This window comes from Felis catus, chromosome B4, assembly GCF_018350175.1.
Source record: "Felis catus isolate Fca126 chromosome B4, F.catus_Fca126_mat1.0, whole genome shotgun sequence".
Lineage (NCBI taxonomy): Eukaryota > Metazoa > Chordata > Mammalia > Carnivora > Felidae > Felis > Felis catus.
Genome location: NC_058374.1, coordinates 15017439 through 15035109, shown reverse-complemented (window position 1 = coordinate 15035109; position 17671 = coordinate 15017439). Strand labels below are relative to the sequence as shown.

Here is a 17671-nt window from a genome sequence, read left to right as displayed (position 1 = left end):
GTCTTGGAAATGGAAACCTGAAGGGTAATGTTCTCTTATTATTCCTCATACTTAGACACAGTTATTTATTACATCGGAGTTCCATTTTACTTCATCCTTTATGTTCAGTGAGAAAAACACATCCGTTGTATCTCTCGCTAAAATATTTTGCCTTAAGATGGTAAAGGAGTCTTCCTCAGTTGAATAGAATTCTTCATTTGCCAAACTTGCTATGCAAATATGAAATACATTTGACATTAATGTATTACCAAATTTACGACCTGGATCATTCTGTTACAGATGTTTAAACTAGAACCTTGTTCAGATGTATTTAAGTTAAAGAAATTGGTTAAAATTAGTGTTGGAATTTGTCATTTTAAACCAAATTAGAAAGTTAAAGAGAGTTCAGCATGAAACACTTGAATGGGAATAGGTGGTTTTGTAACTTTTCCAGATTTCATCTATAAACATTTAAACATGCTGTAAATTTAAGCACGTGTTAACTAAGAGATGGCTTTCTATAATAATCTAAAAATCATTGTAAATACTCAAAATAAGCAAGCCAGTAATCAGTTTAGAAGACCATACTGGCTTTGATTTGTGGATGAAAACATTTGGAATGTTTTCATTAGAATTCACTTTTTTTTGCTTTGGCCTTTGTTTTCTTTTCCTTTTTCTCTTCTCCCTTTGGCATAAACACATCTTAAAATGAGTGGTATGATTACGAACAATTGATTTCTAAGGAGTTTAGCAAATTAGCTATTAGTGTATCACTATGAGTGTATCACAGCCCGTGCCACTGGGCCATGTTTTGGGAGGAGAAAAAGAATTTGTGTTTAGGTGGTTGACACATCGGCTGTTTGCTCATATACAGGGTTTTGAGCTACTTGGTTCAACTTAGAAACTGCAAACAGTGAACAGTCTAAATTCCTTTTTTGCCATCCTCTCCTGTGACATGTTTGAAGTAACCGCCTGTCATCCGTTCCAGTGCCTCATCTCGTAGGCTCTGCAACCCTGTCTCGTCCAGTGCCCGCGTCCGGCTTCCACTGGCCTGTTCGCAGCACTAAGTGTTCCATGTGTGCTAAGCATTGTGGGAACACCATGTGCTCTACCTGGATACGTAACCATCACCTCCTAACTCCTGATGTTCATTCTTCCACCACAGCTGACTTCCCTTGCTGACTACTGCTCTTCTCACAGTTCTAGTCCCCCAGCCATGGCTCTTAATTCCTCCCAGCAAGGGTTCTCTACCCTCTTTTCTCTTTCAGATGAAAGCCAGAATTATCTTCTTTATGAAACCCATTAAGGTGCTAAGACTTCTTTATACCCCCAGATGTGTTGGAAAGAAGGCGTATTTAATAAGCGTCAGTGCATTTGAGGAAATAATAAATCATGGGTTAGCAAACTGGCCCACAGGGCAAATCAAGCCATGAGCTATTTTTGTAAAATATTTACTGGAACATATCCATGCTCATTTGTTTATGTATTAACTGTGCTGTCTTGCTGCTGAGATCACATGGCCTGCAAGACCTGGAATATGTACTCTCTGGCCCATTAGAGAAAAAGTATACCACCAGCCCCTGTTCTAAGTGAACATTTGTTAAACCAGAGGACGCTGGGAGTTGTGCCCAAGCTTCAGATGATCTTCTGTATCAGGCCAGCATATATATAGCCTATTCAAACAAGAATAATACGTTTTCTGAAGCCTACGTGGTTTGTATGTTCATAACCAAAGGCAAGAGATAAGGCAGCACGCTTTTCATTAAGCCTGTTTTAAATCTTTTTGACATTAGCATAGTATATTTTTCATTTGTAGCGCTTGGAACTTAGAGATAAGGTATCAGGTGGTTCGCTTCTAATTCTTTTATGCTTCTGCATTTTCTGATATCTTGAATGCAGAGGATTGGATGTAAACTTTTGTCTGTGGCTGAAACCAGAATCTTCCTTGTTAGTGTAACTAAACAGTAGTAATTTCCCAAAACTTCACTTATTAAGAGTATTAAAATAATGCTTCAGATGTATTCTCTGCCACCTCTTCTCTAAAAAGTTTACGTATTGACCAAGAAAAAGAGTATTTCCTTTCACTCTGTTTAGATCATACTTATATTTAGAAAATCCAAAGTCCTGTTTTAACCCTCGTTTTAAGTTTTTCCTCATCACTTACTAGTAACAAAGGTTGAAATGCAGCAGATGGTTAAGAGAAACTTAAGGACTGTATCCTCATCTTGGGCCCATACAAGTTTATGTTTGGATAAAATCTCATCTGGAGCTGTACTTTCTCCTTAGCCAGAATTTCAGTAAAGAATCCCCGGATTCCAGCAGCCGTTCCAAAGGGAAGAATTGAAAAAGAAAAGAAGGGTTAGAAATAGTTAAGCATGGCACAAAAAGAGACACTCAGATTAATGGAACAGAATAGAGAACCCAGAAGTGGACCCACAAACATGTGGCCAGCTAATCTTTGACAAAGCAGGAAAGAATATCCAATGGAATAAAGACAGTCTCTTCAGCAAGTGGTGCTGGGAAAACTGGACGGTGACATGCAGAAGAATGAACGTGGACCACTGTCTTACACCATACACAAAAATAATCTCGAAATGGATAAAAGACCTCAATGTAAGACAGGAAACTATCAAAATCCTCCAGGAGAAAGCAAGCAAAAACCTCTCTGATCTCGGCCGCAGCAACTTCTTACTCAGCACGTCTCCAGAGGCAAGGGAAACAAAAGCAAAAATGAACTAATGGGACCTCGTCAAAATAAAAAGCTTCTGCACAGCAAAGGAAACAGCAAAATTAAAAGGCATCCGACAGAATGGGAGAAGATATTTGCAGATGACATATCAGATAAAGGGTTAGTATCCAAATCTATAAAGAACTTCTCAAACTCAACACCCAGAAAACAAATAATCCAGTGAAAAAATGGGCAAAAGACATGAATAGACATTTCTCCAAAGAAGACATCCAGATGGTTAACAGACACTTGAAAAAATGCTCCACATCACTCATCATCCAGGAAATACAAATCAAAACCACAATGAGATACCACCTCACACCTGTCAGAATGGCTAACATTAACAACTCAGGCAACAACAGATGTTGGTGAGAATGCAGAGAGAGAGATCTCTTTTGCATTGTTGGTGGGAATTCAAGCTGGTGCAGCCACTCTGGAAAACAGTATGGAGGTTCCTCAAAAAATTAAAAATAGAACTACGCTATGACCCAGCAATTACACTATTAGGTATTTATCCAAGGGATACAGGGATGCTGTTTTGAAGGGACACATGCACCCCAATGTTTATAGCAGTACTATCAACAATAGCCAAAGTATGGAAAAAACCCAAATGTCCATCAATGGATGAATGGATAAAGAAGATGTGGTATATATATACAATGGAGTATTAATCCAAAAGAATGAAATCTTGCCATTTGCAACTGTGTGGGTGGAACTGGAGGGTATTATGCTAAGCAAAATTAGAGAGAGACAAATATCATGACTTCACTCATATGAGGACTTTAAGACAGAACAGATGAACACAAGGGAAGGGAAGCAAAAATAAAAACGGGGGGACAAAACCTAAGAGACTCTTAAATACGGAGAACAAATAGGGTTACTGGAGGGATTGTGGGAGGGGGGATGGGCTAAGTGGGTAAGGGGCATTAAGGAATCTTAATCCCTGAAATCATTGTTGCACTATATGCTAAAAAATGTGGATGTAAATTAAGGAAACTAAAGCTTACAGTGAAATACATGCAGCGACTTTTACACTTATGGTTTGGATGTGATAAAAGCAGCTAGGGAATAATAATAATAGCCCCAGTGTTAGTAATTGCTCCCTAAATCTGAGAGCTGACACTGGGATCCTAGCTTCAGTACAAAGTTAATTATAGTTCTAAGGCTTTACCGGTGATACATTATAAAAAGGAAAGCGTTTTTAAGAAATAATGTTCTGAATAGGCTAAATAAACATAACACAAGAGTCTGTCAGTATCAACCAGAATTACAAGTGCATTCTTCCTCTGACCCAGCAATCCTACTCCGTGCTGTCTCCTACAGATAAAACTGCACATGTGTGAAATTACATGTGCTGCTTTGTTTGGTGGAGCACTGTTTCTCATAGTGAAAGATTAGATGCTATCCAAGCATCCAGCAATGAAGGACTGGATCATGAAATCAGAAAGGATTGAAAGTTAGGCCAGATGAAAACATGCGACTTGACATGCAGATCATCTGCAAAGTAGTATTGAAACTGCAGGCAAAGGGCTAGTAAGTGGGAAAGAACAAATTTGACTGTGTTATAAAATAGCATTTTTTTTTTACTTTAATACCTGAAAAATGTGTCATTGTTTTAATTCCTATTCCCATTTGACTTATGTTCCCATATAAACTGAGGCACCTTGTCTCATAAGAACTACTCTAATTGATTCTTACACTTTGTTCCTTCATCTTTGGGGTGAAGCGGCAGGGGTGGGGAGTGATTAGGACAAAAGATAATTAGTACATTTCCTACAAAAATGTGTTTACAAAGAGGAACAGCATTTCAAATTGTATATCCCATAACTTCTTAAAGAGGATCCAAGAAGGTAAATTGAGGTAGTTAGAAACTTGTTCCCTGAGGAGGTTTGGGTCAGTGAACACAATTATAGACAGAGGCTCAGACCAACACTATGAATAGAGGACAACTGGGGCCCAGATTCTACATTTCTGTCAGTCAAATAGAATTTTCTAACAGTTTATATGGAGTAAAGTTTTGTGAAGAGTCCAAGATAACACTCAATTTTGTGGTTATTTTTGATAAATTGTAATATGGCTTACTATGTAAAGAAATTAGATATGATAGAGAATTCGTTTTATGGGAAAAAGAAATCTGCCTTCTAGATGTTTCCTTTGAGTTAAGAAAAATTAAAATCCTGGACATGCAAAACTTGATTGTTGATCTGTGGCCAGGTATTGATGTAAAATGCTTACTAAACTAATAAATTTCAAATGCATTTCTATGTAATTGTTTGCTATCATAGATCTTGATTTAATTTTTAAATATTTGAAAAGTAGAGTATATTTTAAGTTCTGTTTATTTTTATTTGAACAATGATGTATAGATCATTGCTTTTTGCAGATTCTATTTTATAGTAATGACTCATCTCTGTAATACTAAACTTTTCAAGAGCTTTTATATAAAGCTTCAGTGTCACAATCACAACAATTCCCTTTGGCTGAAGTACTTGTCCTGTTTTTCAAATTTCAAATGTACAGTGAAGGCCCAGAGAGTTTGTGACTTACCTAGTCACACACATCTGATAGAAATATAACTCCAAGTCTTCTGACTCCCGATGTCCTGTGTCCTCACCCTAGCCTTGTATTTGTCCTGTTTATTTTTAAGGTCATGATATTATTGTAGCTGGTTGATAACGTGCTTTCTGTCTTTTCAGGACATGGCTTTAGTTGCTCCTGAGGCACCTTCAGAACAAGCCAGGAGAGTTTTTCAAACCTATGATCCAGAAGGTAAAAGATTTTATTATTTTATTAACACTGACTCTGTGTTTTATTTCTTTACATATTTGAAATATATTAATACCTGAGTTGTATCCAAAAGTGTTTTTAGATTGTTGAAGGAAATGTAGATTGCATTTCTTGAAAATTTTAAAGGGGAAGTGTCAAAGTGGGAACAAATAAGGATACTTAAGTGATTGTCAAATCCTCACATAGCATAATAGAAGGTTTGCAGGTTTCTTGGGGGTAACAAAGTTATGGTTACTTGAATCTTGACCTCTGTCGGTGTTAAACGGGAAAATACCACCTTCTGAACAAGGTTTTTGAAAAGGTATTCCTTTATTATTCAAACTAATATTAAGTAAGTCTTCCAGAGTGTTATTTAAAAATTGAAATAAAATTGACAAATAATATTCTGTAAATTTAAGGTATACCAAGTGTTGCTTTTATCATTTATATATTACAAAATGATTACTACAGTAGCATTAACTGACACCTCTGTCATGTCACATAGTTATAATTTTTCTTTGGTGAGAACAATTAAGATCTAGTCTTGTAGCATAGTATAGAATTTTGTACTATAATCACTATGCTGTGCATTAGCTCTCCTGAACTCATTTATCTACTAGTTGCAAGTAACGTCTTAAACATCTCCCCAATTAATCTACCCTGCCCAGCCCCTGTAACCACCATTCTACTGTTTCGCAAATCGATCTTTGTGCAGCATTTGTCTTTTATCTGTCTCGTTTACTTCACTTAGTATAATGCTGTCAAGGTCCACCCATATTACTGTAGAAGGTAGGATTTCCTACTTGTCATGGCTAATCAATATTCCATTGTTTATGCATATATAAACCACATCTTCTTTATCCATCTATGGACACTTAGGTTGTTTCCATATCTTGACTATTGTGAATGCTGCTGCAGTGACTTGGGTTGTGCAGATATCTCCTCAAATTACTGATTTTGCTGCCTTCAGAGAATACCTACCAGTAGGATTGCTGGATCATATGGTAGTTCTGTTTTTAATTTTTTGAGGAACTCCATACTATTTTTTAATGGGTTACTGTTTTATATTTTCACCAACAGTGTATAGAGGTGCTGTTCTCTCCACATACTCACCAACATTTATCTCATCTCTTTGATAAAAGCCATCTTAACAAGTGTGAGATGATACCTCATTGTAGTTTTGAATTTCACTGTCCTTATGGTTAGTAATATTGAACATCTTTTCATATGCCTGTTGTCTGTTTGTATGTTGTCTTTAGAACAATGTCTATTCGGACCCATGGCCCATTTTTAGTTGGGTTATTTTCTTTTTTGCTATTAAATTCCTTGAATTCTTAATGTTGTGGGTATTAGCCCCTTATCGGCTAGATGGTTTGCAAAGATCTTCTCCTGTTCTATAGGTTGCCTTTTCAATTTATTGCCTTTGCTCTGCAGAGGCTTTTTAATTTAATATAGCCCCACTTGTTTTAGTTTTTATTGCTTGTGTTTTGGTGTCTTACCCAAGAAATCAGTGGCAAGACCAGTGATGAGGATCTTTTTTCCTTTGTTTTCTTATAGGAGTTTTACAGTTTCAGATCTTACATTTAAGTCTCTGATCCATTTCAAGTTAATTTTGTGTGGTGTAAGGGATCTGGTTTCATTTCATATCCATTTCATGTGGCTATCCAGTTTTTCCAAAACCATCTATTGAAGAGACTATCCTTTCTTCACTGTATGTTTCTGGCACCCTTGTGAAAAATTAGTCAACCATATATACATGGGTTCACATCTGGGCTCTCCATTCTGTTAAACTGGTCTATGTGCCTGTTTTTATGCCAGAGCCATACTCCTTTGATTATTGTAGCTGTGTAATGCAGGTTGAAATCGAGTGGCATGATGCCTCCAGCTTTATTTCTCTTTCCCAGGATTGCTTTGGCTACGTGGGGTCTTCTGTGGTTCCAAAATAATTTTTCCGTCTGTGAAAAATTCCATTGGAATGTTGATAAGGATTGCATGAAGCCTATAGATTGCTTTGGATACTATGGACATTTTCACGATACTCTGCCAATCCAAGTATATGGGGTATCTTTCCATTTGTTAGTCTTCAGTCTCTCATCAGCGTCTCAGTTTTTGGTGTATAAATCTTACATCTCTGTGGTTAAACTTATTTCTAAGTATTTCATTGTTTTCATTGCTGTTGTAAGTGGGATTGCTTTCTTAATTTTTCAGATAGTCCATTGATGTATAAAAATGCAACTGATGTTAGTATGTTGATTTTGTATCCTGCAAATTTACTGAAATAATTGATTAGTTCTAGCAGTGGTTTAGTGGAGTTTTTAGGGTTTTATATTTATGTTAATATCATATATATAAATATGATAACGTCATCTGTCATTCCCACCAACAGTGCATAAATGTTCCCTTTTCTCTACATCCTTGCCAACACTTGTTATTTCTTGTCTTTTTGGTAATAGCCATTCAAAAAGTGTGAAGTGATATCTCATGGTAGTTTTGATTTGCATTTCCCTGATGACTAGTGGTACCTTTCATGTACCTGTTGGCCATCTTTATATCCACTTTAGAGAAATGTCTATCCAGATCCTCTACCCATATTTTAAAAATACTGTGTGGGTTTTTTGCTGTTGAGTTGTATGAGTTCTTTATGTATTTTGGATAATAACCCCTTATCAGATACATCATTTGCAAATATTTTCTCCTATTTGGTAGGTTGACTTTTCATTTCATTGATTATTTCATTCACTGTGTAGCTTTTTAGTTTTATGTACATTTGATTTTGTTGCCTTTCCTTTGGGGTTAAATTCAAAAAGTCATAGCCAAGACGTGTCTTGAAGCTTACCACTTAGAAAACATAAAACTTTTATTAGAAAACCAGATATTATATTCTAGTATTGAATGGGTTAAATTTTTATGTATGGTATAAGATAGTGGTCCAGTTCTGTTCTTTTGCATGTAGCTTTCCACATTTCCCAATACCATTCATAGAAGAGGCTATCCTTTCCTCCTTGTATGTCTTGATTCCTTTGTTATTAATTGACCGTTTATAGTTTCAGGTCTCTGTTCCATTGAATTATGTGTCTTTTTTTATGCCAGTATCATACTGTTTTGATTACTATAACTTTGTAATGTACTTTACAGTCAGGAAGTGTGATGTGTCCAGCTTTCTTCTTTCTCAAGATTTCTTTGAGTATTTGGGATCTTTGTGTTTCCGCAGAAATTTTAGAATTGTTGATTCTAGTTCTGTGTACTCTGCCATTGGTATTTTGATAGGGATTGCATTGAATCTGTAGATAGCTTTGGGTAGTGTAGACATTTTAACAATATTAATTCTTCCAGTCCATAAACACAGAATAGCCTTCTTTTTATTTGTGTTTTCAGTTTCATTAATGTGTTCCAGTTTTCAGTTACAGCTCTTTCACCTCCTTATTAAATTTATTCCTATTTTATTCTTTTTACATAATAGTACATGGAATTATTTTCTTAATTTCTCTTTCTGATAGTTCATTATAAGTGTACAGACATACAACAGGTTTTTATATTCTGCAACCTCACTGAATTTGTTTAACCACTTTTTTAGTGGAGTGTTTAGGGGTTTTTTTGTGGGGTTTTTTTTTAACATATACTGTCATGTCCTCTGTAGACAGTGACAGGTTTAGCTCATCCTTCCCAGTTTGGATGCCCTTTTTTTCTCTTGCCTAATTGCTTGGCTAGGACTTCTCATACTGTGTTGAATGAAAGTGGCAAGGGTAGATATCCTTGTCTTGTCTGATCTTAAAGGAAAAGGTTTCAGCTTTTCACTATTAAGTGTGATAATAGCTGTGGGCTAGTCAAACATGGCCTTTATTATGTTGAGGTAGTTCCTTTTATATCCACTATGTGGAGAGTTTTAATCATGAATGGATGTTCATTTTTGTCAGAGGCTTTTTTGGCGTCTCTTGAGATGATCATATGATTTTTTTATCTTTCATTCTGTTAATATGGTATGTCATATTGGTTGCTTCGTGTATTTTAAATTATCCTTTCATCCTTGGAAAAAAACCCACTTGATGGTTGTATGTGGTACCTTTTATGTATTGTTTAATATTTGCTAATATTTTGTTGAAGATTTTTGCATCTGTGTTAATCAGGGATATTGGCCTGCAATTTTCCTTTCTTGTGCCATTTTTGTCTAGTTTGGATATCAGGATAATCCTGGCTTCATGAAAGGAGTTAGGGAGTATTCCTGCCTCTTCTGCTTCTGGAAGAGTTTGAGAAGAATTGGTATGTATTCTTTCAACATATTTAGAATTCACCAGTGAAGCTGTCGGGTCCTGGACTTGTGTCTTTTGACCGGATTTTTGATTACTGATTCAATCTCTTTACTCACCGTTGATCTGTTGTATGTTTGTAGCAATTTATCCATTTTTTCTTGTCCAATTGTCCAGTTGTCCAGTTATTTAGTATATAAATGTTAATAGTAGTCTCCTCTGATCATTTGTATTTCTATGATCGTGGTATCTGATGTCACATCCTCTATTCTGATTTTATTCGAGTCTTTTTTTTTCCTTGATGTGTCTTATTAAAGGTTTCTCAATTCTCTTTTCAAAAAATCAGCTCTTAGTTTCATTCACCTTTTCTGTTTCATTTCTATTTCATTTATTTCCACTCTGATCCTTGTTCTTTTTTCCCTTCCATTAATTTGGGGCTTCATTTATTTTTTTCTTTCTAGTTCCTTGAGGTGTTGGACATAAACAATTCTCTATTACACTTTCAATAGAGGATTTTGAATTTCACTGTATATTCACATTTACCAATGAATTTTATACTTATTTATGTCCTCATGTTACTAATTCAGCATCCTTTCATTTCAGCTTGAAAAAAAACAGTGTTTCTTATAGGGCAGGCTCATGGTGATAAATTCCTCAGCTTTTGTTTGGGAATATGTTTATCTCTGTCTCCTTTGTGAATGACAGTTTTGCTGGGTAAAGTATTCTTTAACAATTTTTTCTTTTGAGCACTTTGAATGTAGCATCCCAAACTCTCTTGACCTGTAAGGTTTCTGCTGAGAAACCTGCTGATAGGCTTGAGATTCCATTGTGTGAGAGGAGTCTTTTTTTTTTTTTTTTCCTGTTGCTGCTTTCAAAATTCTCTGTCTTTGAATTTAGTGAGTTTGATTACAATAATATGTCTTAGTGAAGATGTCTTTGGATCTTAGACCTTCATGTTACCTGAATGGCTATCTCTTTCTCCAGAATTGGGAAGTTTTCATTTCTTTCCCCCTCTCTTCCCTCTGGAACTTCCGTAATGCATATATTGATTTTCTTGTTGATGCCCAACAGTGTAATGCATTTAGGATTTCTCAGTCTTTTTCATTCTAATTTCTTCATTTTCCTTTGACCTGATAATATCCAGAGACCTATCCATCTTTCTTCTGCCTGATTGAGCCTGTTCAAGCTACTTGTTGCTTTTTTCATTGCATTTCTTATATCCTTAAGCTCCAAAATTTCATTTCTTTGATTATACTTCTTTGTTGAACTTCTTTTTGTTCTCATGTTGTTTTCCTAAATTCATTGAGTTTTCTGAATTCTCTTGAATTCTTTTTCAGGTAACTTGCAGATACTCATTTCTATGGGGTCAGTTACTGGAAAATTACACTGTTTTGGTGGTTTTATCTTTTCTTGCTTCTTCATGTTTCTGATGGCTTTGCATTTATGTCTGTGCACTTGAAGTTGTAAGTCACCTTTTCCCACCTTTTTGGACTGGCTTCATTGGTGGAAGACTTTAACCTGGAGGTGGCTGCTATGGCACCCCCTAGGTGGGATACAGCATCGTGGATTTTTGAGACCGCACAGTGGTACAGACTGTGTACATCTTCATTGGCTGAGTTTGACATTGACCATAGCGTGGGGATCTTCTGTGGCTAAGACTGCACGGTTTCCTACAGGTAGCAGTGGCTGGTAGTGCTGTTGTGGTCCTCAGAGGCGAAGGCTGTGGCTGCTGGAATATTTCTGTTCTTCCCTTTTGCCTGTGGGAGGAAGTTCTTGCTGAGGGTATTCTATGCTCTTTGTCTTGCCTGCTGGCCCTCAGAGCATTATTAACATCAGGGTCCAAGGATCAGGCACGTGTAGAACTATCACAGTGCCTAGATCCTGGGCCACAGAGGCACTTGTATCTGTGGTACTGGTGTCTGGGGTCCATGTGTGTGCAGATATCCCACAGAACTGGGCTTTAGGGGCTCACTCAGGTGACTAGGTAGTGTTGGGTCACACAATAGTGGCACAGGCCCTGTGATGACACGATGCAGTAGTAGCATAGCCTGCATAGAGTCAGCCTAAGTCCCAACTTGGGCTCCAGGAAGCAGTCACAGGTCAGCAGCACAATGTCAGTGGTGGTCTGTTGAAGCTGCATGTCAGGTCCTGGGGAACTGGGCTCAGAGCAATGGCAGCACAGCCCTGGAAGTGATGTTCAAAGCTGTGATCCAGGACATGGGGTATGGCTCAGGGCACTAGTACCCCTTGCCAGCAATGATGTGTCCATTGGCACCCTGGTAGTGGTGGGATAAAGCCGCAATCTGGGGGGGTGGGGTGGTGGGCAGAGGTGGGACACAGACCTGTGGCACCTCTGATCTCACATATGGTGAAGTGCTCTATTGCCCCCCCCCCCCCCGAGGGAGTGAGACAGTGGTGCTGAAGGGCTCACTGCAGCAGCAGCTCCAGCCTCTGGAAGTAGATGCAAAGTGAGGGGGGGTGTGGGTAGCTCCTTCAACTGGAATCAACGTTGCTGAAGGCGGGCGAAGCGAAGGCTGCAGATGTCACCATGGTGAGGCGTGCTGGGGTTCTCTTCTTTTCCTTTATGCCATGTAGTGAACTTCCTCAGAGGGGATCCTCCCTGGTGGCACTCTGATCTTGACTAGGAGACGAATGACCCAGGGAATATGTTTGCTGTACTTCTGGATGCGGCCATCCTCCGTTATTCTGAACCCCACAGGGTTGTTGCTGCTGCTGCTTCTCTGTACTCTAGAGCTTTGCCTGAGGTGTTTTCTTAAGTTTATGGTTACCTACTTACTGCTTTTGTTGTTTTTTGTGGGGAGTGGAAGGAGATATGCCTCGGGGCCTCCTCGCACACCATCTTGCTGACATCACTCCACTCCATATAATTGATTGTGCTGGGAAAAGATGCAGAAGGATAAGACAAATTATTCTTTTTTTTTTTTTTTTAATTTTTTTTTTTCAACGTTTATTTATTTATTTTTGGGACAGAGAGAGACAGAGCATGAACAGGGGAGGGGCAGAGAGAGAGGGAGACACAGAATCGGAAACAGGCTCCAGGCTCTGAGCCATCAGCCCAGAGCCTGATGCGGGGCTCGAACTCACGGACCGCGAGATCGTGACCTGGCTGAAGTCGGACGCTTAACTGACTGCGCCACCCAGGCGCCCCAAGACAAATTATTCTTATGAGTCTGAGTCTAACATTTCTAGCAAAGAAAGTTTTAAAAGTTCACATATATATCACTAGAGCATCCACTGTATCACTATAGGTGGGTTAATTTGATCAATTTTGCATTTGTATATAACTAAAACCAAGTCATACCTGAAATGCCATTGTAAATTACGATACAGGAAAATCTACATTGTGGAATCAATAAGTCCTTTTGAACTCCTGAATGGATTCATGTTTTTTTTCTAGCTTTAGGCTAGTTGCTTTTGGGTCTGATGAGTCTTTTTTCCTATCCATCAAATGAAAATAACCACATCTATTTTTTAGAATCATCATGAAGATTAAATGAGTAATGTTGTGGAAAGAACCTTGTCCAGTACTTAACACACAGTATCCACTTTATAAATGTGAGATTGTTTCTCTCTATACATCGAATGGTGCTTGTAGTAGTGACTTGACTCTGATTTAGCTTCTTCCACTCTGCCTTTTTTCTAACTTAAGAAACATGCTAGTTTATTTTCTCTTGGACTTAATAATCATCACTTTTCAAAAACATATCATTCTAAATCTTCAGATGAAAAGTACAACCTACTGACCTGTATATTTACCCACCACTGGATGAAATAAGCTTTACTTGGCTCAGTTTAATGAATAATCTCAAATTCAGAAATGAAAATAAACACCAATAGGTGTGCTCAGACCCAAAAATGAATCAGGTATCAGACCTATATAAAGTGTTACATATGGTCTTTAAAGCAAGTTCATAGTTTCGTGGGTTTTTTTATCCCTTTTGTGGGGGAAGTGTTTGGATATGTGCACTGTATTCAGGTTCATGTTTTATACAAGTTTTAAAAATAACAAAACTTTAAAAAGTAGATGTTTTGGAGGTAAATTGATGTGACCAAAGATATGGGATAAAAGAAAAATCTCGGAGTACCTCGAGGTATCAGAAAATGACTTTCTCTCTCAGTTGCTTGCACAGGGAACAAGATCTGCACACCAGGGTGCCCACAGGATTTGCTGCTCAGCCATAACATTAGGGCACTTGCAATCCACATAGGGGTCACCCCAGGAACTCCTGGTTCTCCTGAACAGGAGGGCACTACACCACAGGACCACTCCTTTCAAGACCTGGAATTTTAAGTGACCTACCAACTACACAGAAACAGAGACTCAGACAAAATGAGGAGACAGCGGACTGCGTTGCAAATGAAAGAACAGACAAAACTACAGAAAAAGAGCTAAACAAAATGGAGGTAAGCAATCTACCTGATAAAGAGTTCAAAGTAATGGTCATAAAGATACTAACAGGACTTTAGAGAAGAGTGGATGAAATCCATGAGAACTTCCTCAAAGAGGAAGTAAATATTTAAAGGAGTAAATATTTAGTGCTTCTAGAATGTATTTGAACTTAAACAATCATCAACTTAATATAGACTGCCACACACATAGGATGTTGTATATGAACCCTCTGATAACCCAAAGATACCCAAAGGGAAAGCAGTTCAAACATAACACTAAAGAGAACCATCAGACCACCAGAAAAGAAAGGAACAGAAAACTACAGGAACAACCAAAGAACAATTAACAAAATGGCAACATACCTATAAAAATTACATTAACATAAATGGACTAAATGCTCCAACCAAAAGCTATAGGGTGACTGAATGGATAAAGGACAATATGCATTTATATGCTGCCTACAAGAAACTCCTTCAGAAAACACATACAGACTGAAAGTGAAGAATTGGAAAAGTATTTCATACAAATGAAGTTAAAAAAAAACAAACTAGGTACCAATACTTACAGCAGACAAAATAGACTTTAAAACAAAGGCCATAACAAGACAAAGGACATTACATAATGATAAAGCGATCGATCCATCCAAGAAGACATGGGATTTGTAAATATCTGTGCACCCAATATAACAAAACCTAATTATATAAAGCAAATATTAACAGACATCAAGGGCAAAATTGACAATATAATAATAATAGGAGGAGACTTTAATACCCCACTTACATCAGTGGCTAGATCATACACACAGAAAATCAAGGAAATAGTGACATTGAATAACATGTCCAACCAGGTGGACTTAACAGATATTTGTAGAACACTCTACCCCAAAACAGCAGAACACACATCCTTTTCAAGTGCACATGGAACATTCTCCAAGATAGATCATATGATAGGCCACAGAACAAGTCTCAATAAATTTAAGAACACTGAAGTCGAATGAACCATCATTTCCTACTACAGCAAGTAATTAGAAATCAGTTACAAGAAAAAAACAAATAGGAGAAACCCAAACACCTAGAGGCTAAAATGAAATCCAAGAGGAAATCAAGAAATACTTGTCGACAAACGAAAACACAATGGTCCACAATCTTTGGAATGAAGGAAAAGCAATTCTAAGAAGGAAGTATATCTCAGTACAGGCCTACTTGAAGAAACAAGAAATATCTTGAATAAATAATCTAAACTTATACCTAAAGGAACTAAAAAAGAGGAATAAATTAAGGCTTAAGTTAGTAGAAGGACGGATATTATGAAGATCAGAGCAGAAATAAATGGAACAGAGAACAAACAACAGTGGAACAGATCAATGAAAGCAAGACTGAGTTGTTGGAAAAGATAAAACTCATAAACCTTTACTGAAGCTAATAAAGAGAAAGGGCCCAAGCAAAACCAGAAATGAGAAGTTATGAGAACACAGAAATACAAATAATTACAAGTGATTATTATTTAAAAATTGGCAAATTAACCTAGAAGAAACAAATTCCTAAAAATGTACAACCTTCTTCTGAGAACGGTCCCATTACTATAAACAACACTTGGAACAAGGGGCGCCTGCCAGGGTGGGTCAGTTGGTTGAGTGTCTGACTCTTGATTTCAGCTCAGGTCATGATCCTAGGGTTGTGGGGTTCGGCCCCGTGTCAGGCTCCACAGCCTGCTTGGGATTTTCTCTCTCCCTCTGTCCCTCCCCCACTTGCACACACTTTCTCCCTCTCTCAAAAAATAAAAATAAATTTAAAAAAAATTTTTTTAAAAAAACGAACTTGTGAGAAGCATAAATGCAGGACAGTGGCTTCGCTGGTGAATTCTACCAAACATTTAAAGAAGACTTAATACTTACCATTCTCATACTTTTCCAAAATGAAAAAGAGGAAGGAATGCTTTTAAATTAATTTATGGGACTAGTATTACTCTGATACTAAACAACTAAAAAAAAAATAAAAACGAGAATTTAAGATGCAAAAATCCTCAACAAAATATTAGCAACCAAATTGAAAAATACATTAAAAGGATCATTTACCACAATCAAGTGGGATTTGTTGCAAGCACGGTTTAATACACACAACAGAATACATGATTGTCTCAATAGATGGCAGAAAAAGCATTTGGCAAAATTCGACATCCATTCATGATAAAATTCTCAACAAAGTGGATATAGAAGGAACATACCTTGACATAATAAAGGCCATATGTGACAGACCCAATGCTGACCTACTCAGTGGTGAGAAGCTGAAAGGTTTTCCCTAGGATCAGGAACAAGACAAGGATGCCCACTCTCGCCACTTTTATTCAACATAGTACTGGAAGTCACAGTTGCAGCAGTTGGACAAGAAAAAGATAACAGGCATCCAAATTAGTAGAGAAGAAGTATAACATTCACTGTTTTCAGATGACATACTACTTTATGGAGAAAATCATGACGACTCCACCAAAAAACTAAATCTAATTAATAAATTCAGGAAAGTTACAGTATATGAAATCAATACACAGAAATCTGTTGTGTCTCTATACACTAATAATGAAATCACAAGAAGGAAAGGGAACCAGCCCATTTACAAGTACGTCAAATAGAATAACATACCTCGATATAGTTTTAACCAAGGAGACGAAAGACCTGTACTCTGAAAACTGCAAGACACTGATGAAAGAAATTGAAGACAACACAAACAAATGGAAAGATGTACCATGCTCTTTGATTGGAAGAATACTGTTAAAATTGTTCGTATTACCAAAGTGATCTACAGATTCACTGAAATTCCCATCAAAATACCAACAGTGGCTTTGACAGAACTTGAACAGAAATCCTAAAATGGGTGTGGAACCCCAAAAGGCCCCAAATAGCCAATGCAAGCTTGAAAATGATGAACAGAGTTGGAGGTATCACAATTCCAGGTCTCAAGATGTACTACAAAGCCATGATGATCACAACGATTATGGTATGGCACACAGATCAATATAACAGGACAGAGAGCCCAGAAATAAACCCATGGTATATGGTCATTTGATCTATGACAGAAGAGGCAAGAATATACAAGGAAAAGACAGTCTCTCCAATAAATGGTGCTAGAAAAACTGGACCACTTTCTTACACCCTACACAAAAACAAACTCAAAATAGATTAAAGGCTTAATGTCAGACCTGAAACTATAAACTCCTAAAAAAAATTTTTTTAATTAGAAATTTTTAAAAAAACACACATAGGCAGTAATTTGGAGATCAACCTCAGCAATATTTTTTCTGGATTTGTCTCCTCAAGGGAAACAAATTAAAATCTGTTGGGACTACCATCAAACTAGAAAATTTTTACACAGCAAAGGAAACCAACAAAACAAAGAGGCAAGCACCAAATGAGAGAAGATATTTGCAAGTCATATATCTAGTAAGGGGTTATTATCTAAAATATTAAAAGAACTCCTACAACTCAACACCCCCCCCCCCAAAAAAATCCCAATTTTAAAATGAGCAGAACACCTCTATACACATCTTCCC

The 17671-nt window shown here is 37.2% G+C and overlaps 1 protein-coding gene across 7 annotated transcripts in view; it reads left to right on the top strand.

Moving 5' to 3' along the window:
* Positions 1–17671, top strand: part of MINDY3 (MINDY lysine 48 deubiquitinase 3) — a 95538-nt gene that overhangs the window by 58103 nt on the left and 19764 nt on the right. For 5 of the 7 annotated variants that reach the window (XM_019833986.3, XM_011283617.4, XM_003988125.6 and 2 more), the window contains one exon: positions 5404–5476. In XM_019833986.3, coding sequence (XP_019689545.1) covers positions 5404–5476 — 73 coding nt within the window. Of the gene's footprint in view, positions 1–5403; positions 5477–13856; positions 14143–17671 lie in introns of all 7 variants that reach the window. The other 2 variants (XR_006600319.1, XR_006600320.1) reach the window with 2 other exon arrangements.